Below are 13,376 nucleotides of genomic sequence, written 5' to 3' on the forward strand. Positions count from 1 at the left end.
CCAACTGTAGCACAGCTAAGCAGGGGCCCAGTAGACGGGCCATGCATGACAGCCAATTACACAGCAGCCAAGTCTGCTCCATCACATCCTGCTCATTTCCACAGAGCCCCCTAAGTAGATGTAACACTTGGGCCTGCACATGGCCCAGCTTTACCAGGAGGGAACAATGGGTCACTCTCAGGGACAATAGGCGACACACAGACTAAAAGCAGAAAGGTGCCAAGGCATGAATCTTTAAACAGGTGCCTTTTGTTACAATAATAGCAACGACAAAAACTACACCCTCTTTCTGACAAATAATACATGAGCAGAACAATGGTAAGATGATATTACTGGGATGCACCAATTTAAAATGGCTTTTTGCAACTGAAAAAAAGAGAAATACCACCTTGTAGTTGGATGCCTCCACCAACCAGTCAAGTAGCAGTTTATGTTGGTCCAGACTTGCATAATATTTGTAGTGAAGACGTTGGAGGAATTTAACAAAAGGTATTAAGCATCGTATTAAGCAAAATGGAAGTTATCACCGTATTGATATCTATGATTCCAGTGAATAATTTCCAGTGAGAAACATGCTGTCTGCACTTTTACACTATTTTTACAGAGGAGTACAGAGGACTGATAAGAGAGCTTCATCACATGATGCAACGATAATCACCTGAAGCTCAATATCAAGAAAACCAATGAGGTTGTGGTGGACAACCAGAGGAACATGAGGCCCCTGTCCTGGTTGTCATACACGGAGAGGAGGTGAAGTTAAAACGCTGAGTTATGGCATTGAATGATGGCCAGAAAAATGTATTTGCAGAAGATAATGACGTCACAATGAAATTCATACTTGACCTTTTGGATATAAAATGTCATCACATTATCATTTTATCCTCGTACACATTTGTGTTAAACTTTGTCATAATTAGCATATGAATTCCTGAGTTATGGTATAAAGAAAAAAACAACCTCTGACCACCAAAGTCTAATTGATTCATCCTGAAGTCCAAGTGGTTTGTGCAGAACCTGAAAACATAATGCCTCCAGCCACTGGTTGTCACCGGCATAAAGACATAAAAAAAAAAGTACCAGAAAAAGCGATAAATGTTGATAATGGCTTATTGTTCTTTTAACCAGACATGTTTCAATTTTGCAAAGTCAGTGCAGGTTCAAACTGGTTTACCTGGTTGTCAGGGTGATTAACGGTGAAGTAGCCCACACAGATGATGACCTCGTGCAGCAGCTCTTCAGAGGAATGCTGGGTACAGTACCAGAGCAGGGAGCTGACAATGTGACGGAAAGCTAGAGACAGGCCCTCAGCTCCGAGAACAGACTGAAACAACACAGACAAATCACATCAATGTGTACAACAGGACCTCGGGCCTTCAGTTTAATTCAAAAATTGATTTAAATTAACTGATTATGATCTCGTTAAATTAAGCATAAGCTACTTAGAACCGTAGTTAAGGAGAGTACAACACGACAACAATGCAAAATAATTAAAGGCAGGATTTGTTTTATTAAAAGCGATGGATGGGAATTGTATGCTTTGCCAGTGGGAACTGATATCTTGTTACAGTATGAGTGACCCAAATGGAGGTGGACGGGTCCCACTATAACCATGAAAAAAAATGGTCCTGCTCAGAGACGTAAGCAGAAGCCTACAGACAGTATTTACTAAACATGTCAGTGTGACAGAGCACTATAAGCCCATCACAAATTCACTGGACAGTCGGGTGCCATAGCATTGCAAGTAAACACTTCAATAAAAACATTACACGACAAGTTTGCTGCTATTTTTAAGCCTGATGACCTATGCAAACTGGCAATATATCCATCAAACTCATGTGCACCATGTTACAATTAATGAGAACGGTTGAGGTGAAGAAAAGCAATAGCAGACAAACATTCCAATATTGGTCAATGAATATTATGAACGACTTCATTTTTTTGCTGATGATACCAACATCACAAAGCAAAGTTATTCAGGGCTTTGGGGAGAAAATTAATGAGCATGTGAAAAGCCTGTGAGAAACTAAAAGGGCAGCACTGCAAAATCCCAGTTATTTATACTGCATTATCACATCGGAAATTTCCCTCGAAACCCATTATTGGTAATTGATGCTGCTGAAGAGTGAGCTTGCATTCTGATCACCTCGCCATCTACTGCAATACATATTAGAAGGTGCTGTGAGGTAATGTGAAACACAAGGTGATTACAACTCTCAGCCAAAAAGAAACATTACTTAAAATGTTCATAAAACTCAGGCAGTGAAATCCTTTGACCTCCAGCTGTTTTGAATAGCCTAAGTGTGGTGGGTTAGCGGGTGGAAGCTGCTTCAAAGTAATTATTGGGAGACATTAAAATAATTAATAACATTCTCACTTCCTCTCACGCCTTTCTGTCTATGCTCTGACTTAGCACAGTGAAGCTGTCGCCCTCTCCTCATGGGTAATGTACGGTCCTGGGTACAGTGCTAATCACTCCCGGTCCACACAAACTGCTAACCCACTGGGCTCTATTCAACTCTAACAACAGACCTGGGGTCAAGGGGCATCCATGTTTATGTCCCCAGGTCAGCCATATCCCAAGGAGAACAACTCCTCTTCTAATAGCTCCTAACAAAGGAGCTAGCATCCATCTGATCATAAGCACACAGGAGGGACAACAGAAATATTTATGGCCATCTTTAACCCTCCTGTTATGTTCACATTTTTGAACAGCAGGGGTCAATTTGACCCCTGCAGTTTAAACTTCCGCAAAATTATTATAACTAAAATTGTTATCAAAGTTTATGTGTCAGGTACTTGATGTTTCTTTTTTGACGACCTAAACAGCCCTTTAAAGAAAACATAACTCCACCCCACCCCCACTTATACATCCAGTATTCCTATTATGCGACAAAGGAAAAATATGCAAATCACCATAAAATCTCACTGATTGACCTAAAATTGGAAAGAAATAGTAATTTTTGGTGTTTTAGTGGCTTTATATCATTTCTAAGTACAGATTTTTGTTATTTATAACCAATGCATTACAAAGTGTGAATAGGACATTGAAAACATATTATCATGTCAATTTCATCTTTACCCGGTAGTGCCCATTACATTAGGAACACACATTAAATATGAAGCAAAAAAAAATGATGTTAATCATTCATTTAGAGATGTTAAACATTGGTTGGGGTCAAATTGACCCCAAACATAATAGGAGGGTTAAAGTAAGTCTGCTGTGATATAAGTTTGGTAGCCATTCAAACAGTGATACATTAAACAGGGATTCAGTGTCAAGGCCGTTTAATTGCTCTTTTTACTGTTTAGCGTTTATTCAAACACCCAAGATAACAGTTCATTCATCCTGTTGCGCATAAAATGAAAACAATATTACAACCCATTCAGTCATTCAGAGCATCAGCATGATATAGGAATAGAAAACATCAGTATCAGACAGGACTGCATGCTGATTTCCTGTTCATCCTAAACATGGTGATTTGTGGGACCTATAAGGAATTTGATATCAATTTGAAAAAAAAAAAGGATGTGAATGGAATAAGAGTTCATGTTTGGTACCTGGAAGGCAGAGAGGTCAAGCAGGGCAAAACTGTTGAGGAAGCGAATGCCTTGCAGAGCGACCTGGATGACCCCAGGGGCATAGGGTTCCTGAGGACTCTGGGCAGCAGACTCTGGCAGGGAGCTGTGCAGCAGGATACAATACAGGGTGTGCACCACTCCCACCAGGTCTGTGGACTGCAGCAGGGCTGTCAGTCCAGTTGGGTCCTGGCGCTTATTGTCAAATATACTGGGAGCACTGGGGGAGAGAGAGGGAAAATAAATGTGTTGTCATCCAAATGAGATTTAATTGAACAAAAAACAAGACCAATCAATTTGGAAGAGAATACTGACAAGCGTACAGAGACATAGTGGAACCTGAATCAAACACATTTTATTTACATGTACATGTACTGCCAAGACCCGTCCCTGCCCATTATATAAGTCTGTGGTAAGAGACTTTGCATACACAGCCACTGTGAACTGAAGAGCTCTGTCATGCAGACAAAAGGCACTCAACCTGAGAGGGTGATGGCTGTTTTCTTCACAGAGATGGCCCGGGAGTGAGGGCACAAATAACAGCTTAGACCTCTTTGGCTTCTAGATTTACTTGCTAGACAAGGGCCAAGACAAGACTTTTCCTTTAGACAGCCATACTGTGCTGTTAGCGCTACATACCTGCCGTATTAAGTGACTTAGCTAGAGAGATTTGCTGGGTGAGAGTTTGGTTGTAGCTGAAGAGTGGGCCCTGCAAGACAGTTTAGCCTCTGCTCCTCCACTCTGGGTACAATAACCATAGTAACGCAATGACGTGAAGCTCGTGGCGAAGACTCCATGCTGGCAGACTGAACTGAGCTGCCTGACAAGGTGCTGACTACTCCTGCACATTTAATCAAAGCCCACCTGATGCGATTGAAGATGATGCGTTTTTTTGGCTACACGCTCCCACCCTGTTGGTTAAGGGATTGGTAACATCATCATGTCGGTGCACATCAGAGTTGAGACTACAGCTTGGGATAATACTGATTGGAAAGAGGATATGCAAACATATTCTTGAATATAAGCTTGACAATATGGGCAAAGGAACGCTTCAAAGAGAAACTTCAACCTGCTTGACATTAGTGTGAGGGATTTCAGATATTCATTGTTATTTTGAAATGAATTACAAATTATCATTGAAAATAACTAATTTTGAGTTACTACAATTTGCTTCTGAAGCTCACTGGGTTGCACAGTGAAACATTAGGGGACTTTACATTGCAGTTTACCTGACAATTTTATAAAACTGAGACACCACTGAATTAGAATTCAAAGAGAGGATTTTTTTTCAGGTGCAATGCAAAGGACACCCTGCTGGAAATCCAGTATCTAGCACAGACAGATAATTTAAGACCTCTGCAGCAGCATGAGCTATGATTTGCAGCCATATAGAACGGGGGCTGTGTGACCTCTGGATGGAACCCACGGTGCATGCTGATACTTGATGTTAGCCAACAGGCTCTGCGTGGAAATGTGCTGCTCGGCAGGAACACAGTCTCCTAATGCCATTATAATCCCCTGACACAGCAACTGGCATGGTCAAAATATTCCACAACCCCACTGAGCATTCTCACATATGACGGGGAGAGAACGCTGGCAGAACAGGGCTGGTTGGCTGGATTATCTGAGTATTGATAATAACACAAAACAGTGTGCTCATTAAACCTACAAGGTCTGACACCGTGTTTTCTCACAGATATTCAATGACACACACAGGACTAGCTGTCCTGTGCCACGCCGGTGTAAAGCAGCTGGTCATTGTCGCAGCGGCACCTAGCAGCTGGCAGGGTACAGTAATGCACTGGGTGACACAGACTGGACAGTGAAAACAGTCACAGGATCTTGATGTAATGTAATGTACTGCCAGTATAGTGTAAAAGGTAAGGTGGGTATGAAAAAAACCTTCTGTGGATCGAATTTGTGTCTGTTACACTGATGAAGTCTTACAAATACAGAATAAAAGGAAAGATGTAAAAAAAAAAACCACCAATGGCTCATTTTAATTCTCTTTTAAGTGTCTACCTACGACAACAAACACATCTGGCCATGCTATCAAGGTCAGCATTTCTTTTCCTTTTGAGTGAGAAATTGTGGTGCGGATGTCGCTCAGTGTGACTGTGTGCTTAGCCTCTGTCAGCGGTGCCACTGAACCTCTCTGAGTGGAGGTCACCCTAGCACATGTGGGTGGGCTCCCCCCGCGCTGCAGGCTAAGGTTTATGGTGAGTGACAGAGTGCTGGGGTCAAGTAGATGCCTATCTCTATATTCAGTAACGATGGCTTTAGCCAGTTAGCTGACTGGAGGAAACGACCTGCTGGCTGATTGCAGAGCAACCGCAGTCTTTGTTTGAGGAACCATGGGCCCCGTCTTTATGGGAGCCCCTGACATTAAAAGTACTGACAGTGACTCACTCTCTTTCATTAGACACACCAAAGCGTGTGTGTCTGTGTAAGAGAGGGATCAACAGATTGCAGGAATGTCTAAGGTGGGTAACAGAGAAAGAGACATGCTCACCGTCCAGTCACAACGAAGCACAGCTTACATATGCTATGCAGCAGAGCTGAGGCCTGCTGAAGAAAGGCAGACATCTTGGGACACTCGTCTACAGGACCTTGGACTGACAGGAAGCACCCATACAGCTTGTCAATCAAACCCATGTTCACTACATAGCTGGAGGAAACAAAAGAAGAGCACATTTACAGTGATTTTTACTGCTTTCTCAATGTTCAATCAAACATTTAAACAGAAATTTTACAAAATGAAACATTTCACCAGTCTGTTAAAAAAAAAAAAAAAAAAAAACTCATTTGGACAAAGGCCTTTACTGTGCATACCTCCACAGCACTGCAGTCGAAATCTGATATCTCACCTAAGACCTAGTCCACCCCCGCCCACCCACCACCCCCTTGTGATATCCCCAATTTGTCTTTGCCAAAGACAGGTCTCATGATCAGGTTCCCTGTACTCTTTCAGCCACAAATCACTGCTAATAGTGTCATTAGAGGACTGCTGTGGCCCTTGTGCCAGCCCAGCTCTGGGCCCTTGACAGTCTGCTGACCTGGGGCCATCTTCTCACAGCTCAGGTATGCCTGGACCTCCCCTGCTCAGCTCTGACACCCGTACCTTAGAAAATCTAGGGAGTATCACAGCGGTCAATTGAGACCTCCATGTCTGTAAGATGTGGTGGTTGTCATTCACATAACTTTTTTTGTTACAACTGTCACTCACAGTGAGGTCCTCTCAAAGCAGGTGATTATGCCTGTTTTCAGCCTCCACAGCAGGTCATCTGACACTTGAACCACAGCCCATTGTTTTGACTTCATCCTCTTTAGCTCTTTCACAGCTTTACCTTGGTTGAAAGGAACTTTCCTCACACTGGCTGCGATGTTAAATGCCTGCTGTCTGTTTGAGGAACTGCTTGGTGGTCAGTCTCACCCCTGTTTCTCAACATGTAAGCCACATGCTTTGGGAACATTTATTGACAATGGCAGGGGATGAGAGCACTGAAAAGCAAACGGAGCAACTGGTAGTGAGAAGAAAGGAAATAGCAGTCTCCTTTCTGTGTGATCTATAGTTTGGCATAATGGGAGAGTGTTGCAAAAGCTAAAAATGTTTTGATCTTTCGTCCTTCCTCACTAACATATACATTACATGAGGCAGTTGAGGTAAATCTTCTGCTCCTTCTAGGGATTACCAATCTGACGACACCATTTTTCTCAGGCCCTCCCCTGTCTCCAGGGTTACGACTAGGTCAGTGGATGAGAGTGGTGGGCCTGTGCAGCTGCTCTGACCAGATGAATCATGGTTTGTGGGAGGGTTGGTGCAAAGACTCTAGTCTTCCTCAAGGCTTCAGCGGCTAGGCCTGCCTTTCCTCACAGCCCACATTTCCCCAACACAGCTCCGACCCCAACAGTCCAGACTCACATGGCCAGCTCCAAGTCCAGGTTCAAGGGGACCCTCTAAAGCTTTAGGAGAGCTCTTTGTTTATGCTGTCTTGTGGCCCCCATGGAAACACATTTGACATAAAATGTGATGCTGAATGTGTGAAAAAAGAACAAGTTGGAAGGATGCCAGAATACACCCTCACTCTCACACTACTCCCATTCTACCAAAAAGCCAGTTGGACTATTTCCAAAAGATCTGACATTTTGTCAGCCTATTCTTTACATAAGGCATGCTGCTGAGGAAATCAGAGGTTGACCAACTCTCAACCCAGTGAAGAGGAGTGGAGGAGGGATGTACTAAAGGAGGTAAAAAGGTCGTGAGAGGAGAGAAAGTGGTGCTATGAAGGCGGAGGGGAGCAGTGCAATAGCAGGAGAGAGAGGATGGGAAAAAGTGTACCTGATTAGGTCCTGTGCTCGAGTGTTGAAGGACTCTGTGGCAGAGTTCTTGGCCTTGGCGTCGGGGGAGCAGATCCTTGAATTTTCGCCTTGCTCACTCTCAGACATATTGGGCCAAAGGAACCCAAGGATGGTGGCACTGGTCTGCAGCAAGCCTGTTGTCAAGCCTTCAAACACCTGTTTGTTCATACTGCGCCCAAAGATGGACTTGTCCTCATCTGGGACGTACAGCTGTGGAATGACGACAAGCAAAGACTCTTGAGTTAAATGTTAAGAAACCCTGGTTAAAGTGCTGTTTTTGAACAAGGTAGCCCATAACAAGCAACAATTAAACCTATGATCATATGCATCATCAAGTTTTCTTCCCCTATAACAAACCTTGGCACTGACAGATTGCAGTAGACATGCGACAGTATCTAGATGACATTAGACACAGTATCCACCAAGATGAGAGACAACAAAAGACAGGACCTTTTAAACCTCAGCATGCATTTTAAATGCCATCCAATTAACCCTAAGGCAACAGAGAATATATAGCTTGCTTTTGTTGATCAGTGCAGGCTCTTTTCACCTCGCTGGTAAATGATACAGCCAGACATAAATAACCCCACATTTGTTACTTTACTATTCATTAGCTCCAGCACATAAATTGGTGATTAACAATCAGTGTGACAGCCAGTGTTGATGTGCCAGCATGGTGGCATATGAGAGCTCTCGGAGATATTCTCCAGTCACACAGATGAGAAACAGAAACTGAGACGGTTTAAAAAAAGACACTGACACAAACAGGGAAGGTATTCTGTGTTTACTACACTGTACACCCGCTGTATGATTGAGAGGATGGAGAAATACAGAATGACACAAAAACACTGAAGAAGAGGTCCACTTTTAAGATATAGTGTCACTGACATCATTCAATATGGAAAACCCAGCTGAGGCAAAAACATTTAACTTAGTCCCATGGTTATGGTGCATGCTGACTACATAGGTAAATCCGCTGAAATTCTCCACAAATCTAATTACAAAGGGGGACATGCTCAGAAGGCAGCGCGACCCCCACCTTCCCACTCCCTTGCTCACACACACGCATGCCAGAATGTAGACAGACACAGACGCATATGTGCACAGTTAGACAACAAATAACAAATGCAAAACTTTGTGAAAATATTAAATCTTTAAACAACTCAACAAGAGAGGGATGAGCAGATGCATGAATAATTATTTGAGCCCCATTCTTCATCAGTGTCAAACTGATGCAGAAAAGTTAGTTTGTCTCCTGTGGTGCTGTTAAATATGTCAGTCATCAGAGCAGCTGCTGGGATATGTTTTATATAAACTGAAGCATACAGGCTAACCTCTCCCTGTGTGCCCTCAGGAAATATGACTGCTTTGGATTGGAACTCGGGACTGGAGAAGGAAGCCCCAGTAGAGTTCATGCATGTACCACAGCCCCGTGTCTGTGCCTTGTCCTGTCTGTGCTGCGCCGAGCGTAGGCGGCCCCGGCCAGCCGCCACCGTTAGATGTTTGGAGTGGGCTGATGTTTACAGTCCCTCTTACAGAGTGCTGAAGGATATGGGCTGACATGTTCACCGCCATGCTGCCCGCCTGCCTGACTGACTGACTAACTGCGCTCTCACATTCCCTCAGTCCAGAGGCATCTGAAGTGTGGCTGGGCAAGGGTTTGTTACTTGTTAGCGTGTGTCTCACTCTGTCTTTTATTAACACTGGGCCAGAAACAAACACAAGTGAAAAGGCAGGACTTGAAAGCACTGGGAATCAACACATGAATTTATAACAAAACAAGGAAAGGTTAACATCAAAGCCTCATTCTATGTGTGCAGAGGATTAAAAAAAATAAATAAATAATCAAAGTAAATTCAGCTTGTCAGCATACTTACTGTACTGTGTAATGTGGAATAATGTGGTTAGAACAGTTGTTTAATCACACCAAAGATTTATTGTCACTGATTCAGGATTTATGGGCAATTCTATCAGTAATGTTAAGTTAGGTGTGTGTGACATGTTTGGGTGCTTGGACTTACTGTTAGCTGATGTAGCAGCAGGTCCATGAGGAGGGCTATCTTGTTGCTGAACAGCACATAGGAGCAGTTGAGGGGGCAGCGGGAACAGGCCAGGTAGTATGTGTTTACAGCAGCACAGAGAGACCTGACACAGAAAGGCAGACAAACCATAATTAATCACAAGTTAAAGAAACAACTGAAGGCAAGCCCCTACTCCCTGAACAATTCATAAAAAAAAAAAAAAAAAAAAAAAAATACTATAAGAACGTAGGTTTCTCGCCCTGGGCACTGACAAGACTATCTGCAGTCATCAGGAAACCAAACACACTCCTCTGTATTTGTGGTTCCTTAAGGGTGTAGTTTGTCTTCACAAGTCAAACGCATATCTCACTGACAGCGTGAATAGGGAAGCCGATCTGAGAAATAAAACACTCATATCAACTACTTATGTGGAGACTCCCCTCAGCAGAACCACCTTCAGAGGAGCAGAGCGCAATCTCTGGCCCATCTTCGCTGAGATGGTGCAGCGTTTCCTCTGCAGAGATAAAACCATTCCTCTCAGCAGCTCCTCACAGCCGCCAGGCAGCCCCAGGCAGTGGCCAGTGCCGAGCCAGTCAGCGTGCCTCTGTATTCTGTCTGCTTTAAAACAAGCCCCAGAGAAGATTAATGCTTCAGATAACTGACCAATCGTTCCGCTGTGACTGCTGCTCCCCCTCACCCCCCTTTCATCAGTTAATATTTTCTGACAACTGTATATTTTAGCCATTGGCGGAGTGGCGTGTCCTATCTGCTTGCTGGAAGAATGGAATCTGCCTCTCCAGTGCCTAAAGTAGGCCATGTTTATTTCAACTGGTAAACATTTTGATATCTACCGAAACCTTCACATCTGCTGCACGTTTTCGGTCAAACCAAGTTGGCATGGAAGAGGAAAATAGATTAGACTGAGGCAGACCCAAGTCGGTCAATAACTTCCTCCACTCTTTGTTTTTCATTTGGTAGTGGGCATTTTAGTCATTTCTCCCCGTCGTTATATTGACATTTCAGTGTTAAGCTGTCAGACATGGAATGTGGTGTTAATGTGAGAAGCACTATATTTTGAGCGATGGGATAGCCTCCAAATCGAACATTAAAGCTTGCTCCTGCCCACCTCAAAACAGAACAGAGCACAGAGCACTTAAATAACAAAAAAAAAAAAAAACATCTACCATAATATGAGACTTCTTGTAAATTGTTACTGTCCTATGTGGTGCTGAGTGTACTGCACTTATTAATTTTGAAAGAGTGAAGAAGGTGGGTAAAGTTGGCCATAATGGTTCAAGACAAGCAGGCTGTATGGAGCGAGAGGTGAGGTAACATGAGAATCAGCCCAGCCTTTGCTCTGTGTGCAGCCAACCAGTATCGTGACTCACTGATTCTCTAATGAACATGAAACAAAGCCGAGCATCCAAAAATATATATTCTTCACATTGTCATTAGTATTGCAGTAACTTTATTACTATCATATACCTTATGGAACTGGGACGTTGGTAACTGCCATGCACATTCCTCCACAGGAGGAGGGTTATTTTGGGTTCCCCTAGTCACTCTCATGACATTTAAGATCAAGTCCTTATTGAGTGAAGTAGGGCATAGTAGCAGGAAAGTCATTCTTAACCTACATGAGATGAAAAACAGGCTAGGACTGACTTGATTACTGTCATATAGCTGTTGCATACAAACAAGATAAAGCTCAGCTGGTTATATCAATGAGAACTAAGATCTGGCCCTCTCATCCACCCCTTACTGTACTGTATTTATAGGCTTGACATTTCCTATGGAGGAAGTGGGGAAAAACCCTCCAAGTGGTCGCAACTCTCAAATATTTAAAGGTGGACACACTGATTTCTTATCTGATTAGGGAGCCATACAGCTGTCAGTTGCTACCTCATGATTCACTGAGACACAGGGAGTAACTTAATGGAAAAAATAATGGAGACAAAATATGAATTTGAAACATGTAATGAGTAGCTTCACCCTTTGCCTTCAGAACAACTCCCAAGAATACTGTCATACAGGGTTATATTCATTGAGCAATGAAGAAAGTGGAGATACCATTTTCACTCAACACTCCAAAACTTTTGACTGGGGAAGCCACAGAAGCCATCTAACTTCATCCTGGCGTTCATTAAACTAATTTAATATTTGTTTAGCAGTGTGTATTGTGGCAGTATAATCAGGGAATATGCATGCAGGGGAAAATAATAAGGGACAGTGTATGCACCACAGGGTGCACCTTGTCCAGGAGAACACAATAGTTATCCATTAAAGATACATTGCCATGTTTAACCTTTGAGGGCATCCTCAGTCCTTCTCACTCAGTTTCCTTGAACCTTTTGATGAAGGAAACTGAGTGAAGGACAATTCAACAGATTTTGCTCTCCTTTCACCAAGTCACATTTATGCGTTTACCCTGGATAAAATCAGTTTCTGAAAAGCACCAACTATGTAAAGCTTACGAGATACAGTAAGACTGTGTAACAGAGGTGTTGATTCAATTTGATGGTAAAATTTGAGGTGGTAGTTCTTTGGTATTTAGCATGACCTTTAACTTGTTATTATGGTTGAAAATACACAGTGATTTTCATTTGTGTTGACATTTTTTAGCGTATAGCATGAACAGGGAGAGTAAAATTTATGTAACCTTTACAAAAACATTTAAAACATTTTGGGAGTAGGGGTATGCGACACTTAAATAATTGTTTTAGAAAATTAAATACAGGGCATGACGGTTATTATCCAGCCACAAGATTCAGATTCCATCATTTCATCGCAACACAGATGATGAGTTGTGTGCCTCCCTTTGGCTTCACAATCAACTCACTCAACTGCTCATGTAATGAGCATGCAATTGCTTTGTAACCCAGCTAATCAGCCTTGCCTTTGGACGTCTCTGAACAAATCAGGAGTCTGTCAGAGGCATGTTTGAGTTATGCCCTTACACCAGTTTGTACAATGAACCATCACAGTGATCTGTCTTTGGTTTCCTCCCACCTAATTGAGCTTGATGAGCATGACACCTGATAGCCCGCCCTCTCTGGGAATCTCACTATCTCAGTGCCCTTCAATGACAGCTCATGTGAAAGATTTTGAGGAACAATTTGGTAAAGCGACACACCACCTTGTCTCATGTTGCACAAAAACTAGGTGGGGACAAATGTGTGCCAGCATATGTACTGTAAGCAGGCAACATTCCTCCACCTACAACATTATGTGGTTCTCATTATACTGCACAGATTGATGGACAAATAGTGTGCCCAATAGGAGCATAACCAAGCTATTACCACCTACCTAGTACATTATTACTCTTTGCATAATGCTTATTTTGAAGAAGTCAATACTGAAATAATGTTACAACCTGTAACTGCCACACCCAAATTCAACTTGATGTAAAGAAGGTAAAAC

The 13,376-nt window shown here is 42.8% G+C and overlaps 1 protein-coding gene across 4 annotated transcripts in view; it reads right to left on the reverse strand.

Moving 5' to 3' along the window:
• The window catches only part of scaper (S-phase cyclin A-associated protein in the ER), a 60,680-nt gene that overhangs the window by 7,257 nt on the left and 40,047 nt on the right, over positions 1 to 13,376 (reverse strand). For all 4 annotated transcript variants that reach the window (XM_030053574.1, XM_030053573.1, XM_030053571.1 and 1 more), the window contains 5 exons: positions 9,957 to 10,080; positions 7,916 to 8,145; positions 6,089 to 6,244; positions 3,559 to 3,796; positions 1,172 to 1,321 (listed from right to left, as the gene is read on the reverse strand). In XM_030053574.1, coding sequence (XP_029909434.1) covers positions 1,172 to 1,321; positions 3,559 to 3,796; positions 6,089 to 6,244; positions 7,916 to 8,145; positions 9,957 to 10,080 — 898 coding nt within the window. The remainder of the gene's footprint in view (positions 1 to 1,171; positions 1,322 to 3,558; positions 3,797 to 6,088; positions 6,245 to 7,915; positions 8,146 to 9,956; positions 10,081 to 13,376) is intronic.

The sequence above is a fragment of the Myripristis murdjan genome, chromosome 6, assembly GCF_902150065.1.
Source record: "Myripristis murdjan chromosome 6, fMyrMur1.1, whole genome shotgun sequence".
Taxonomy (NCBI): domain Eukaryota; kingdom Metazoa; phylum Chordata; class Actinopteri; order Holocentriformes; family Holocentridae; genus Myripristis; species Myripristis murdjan.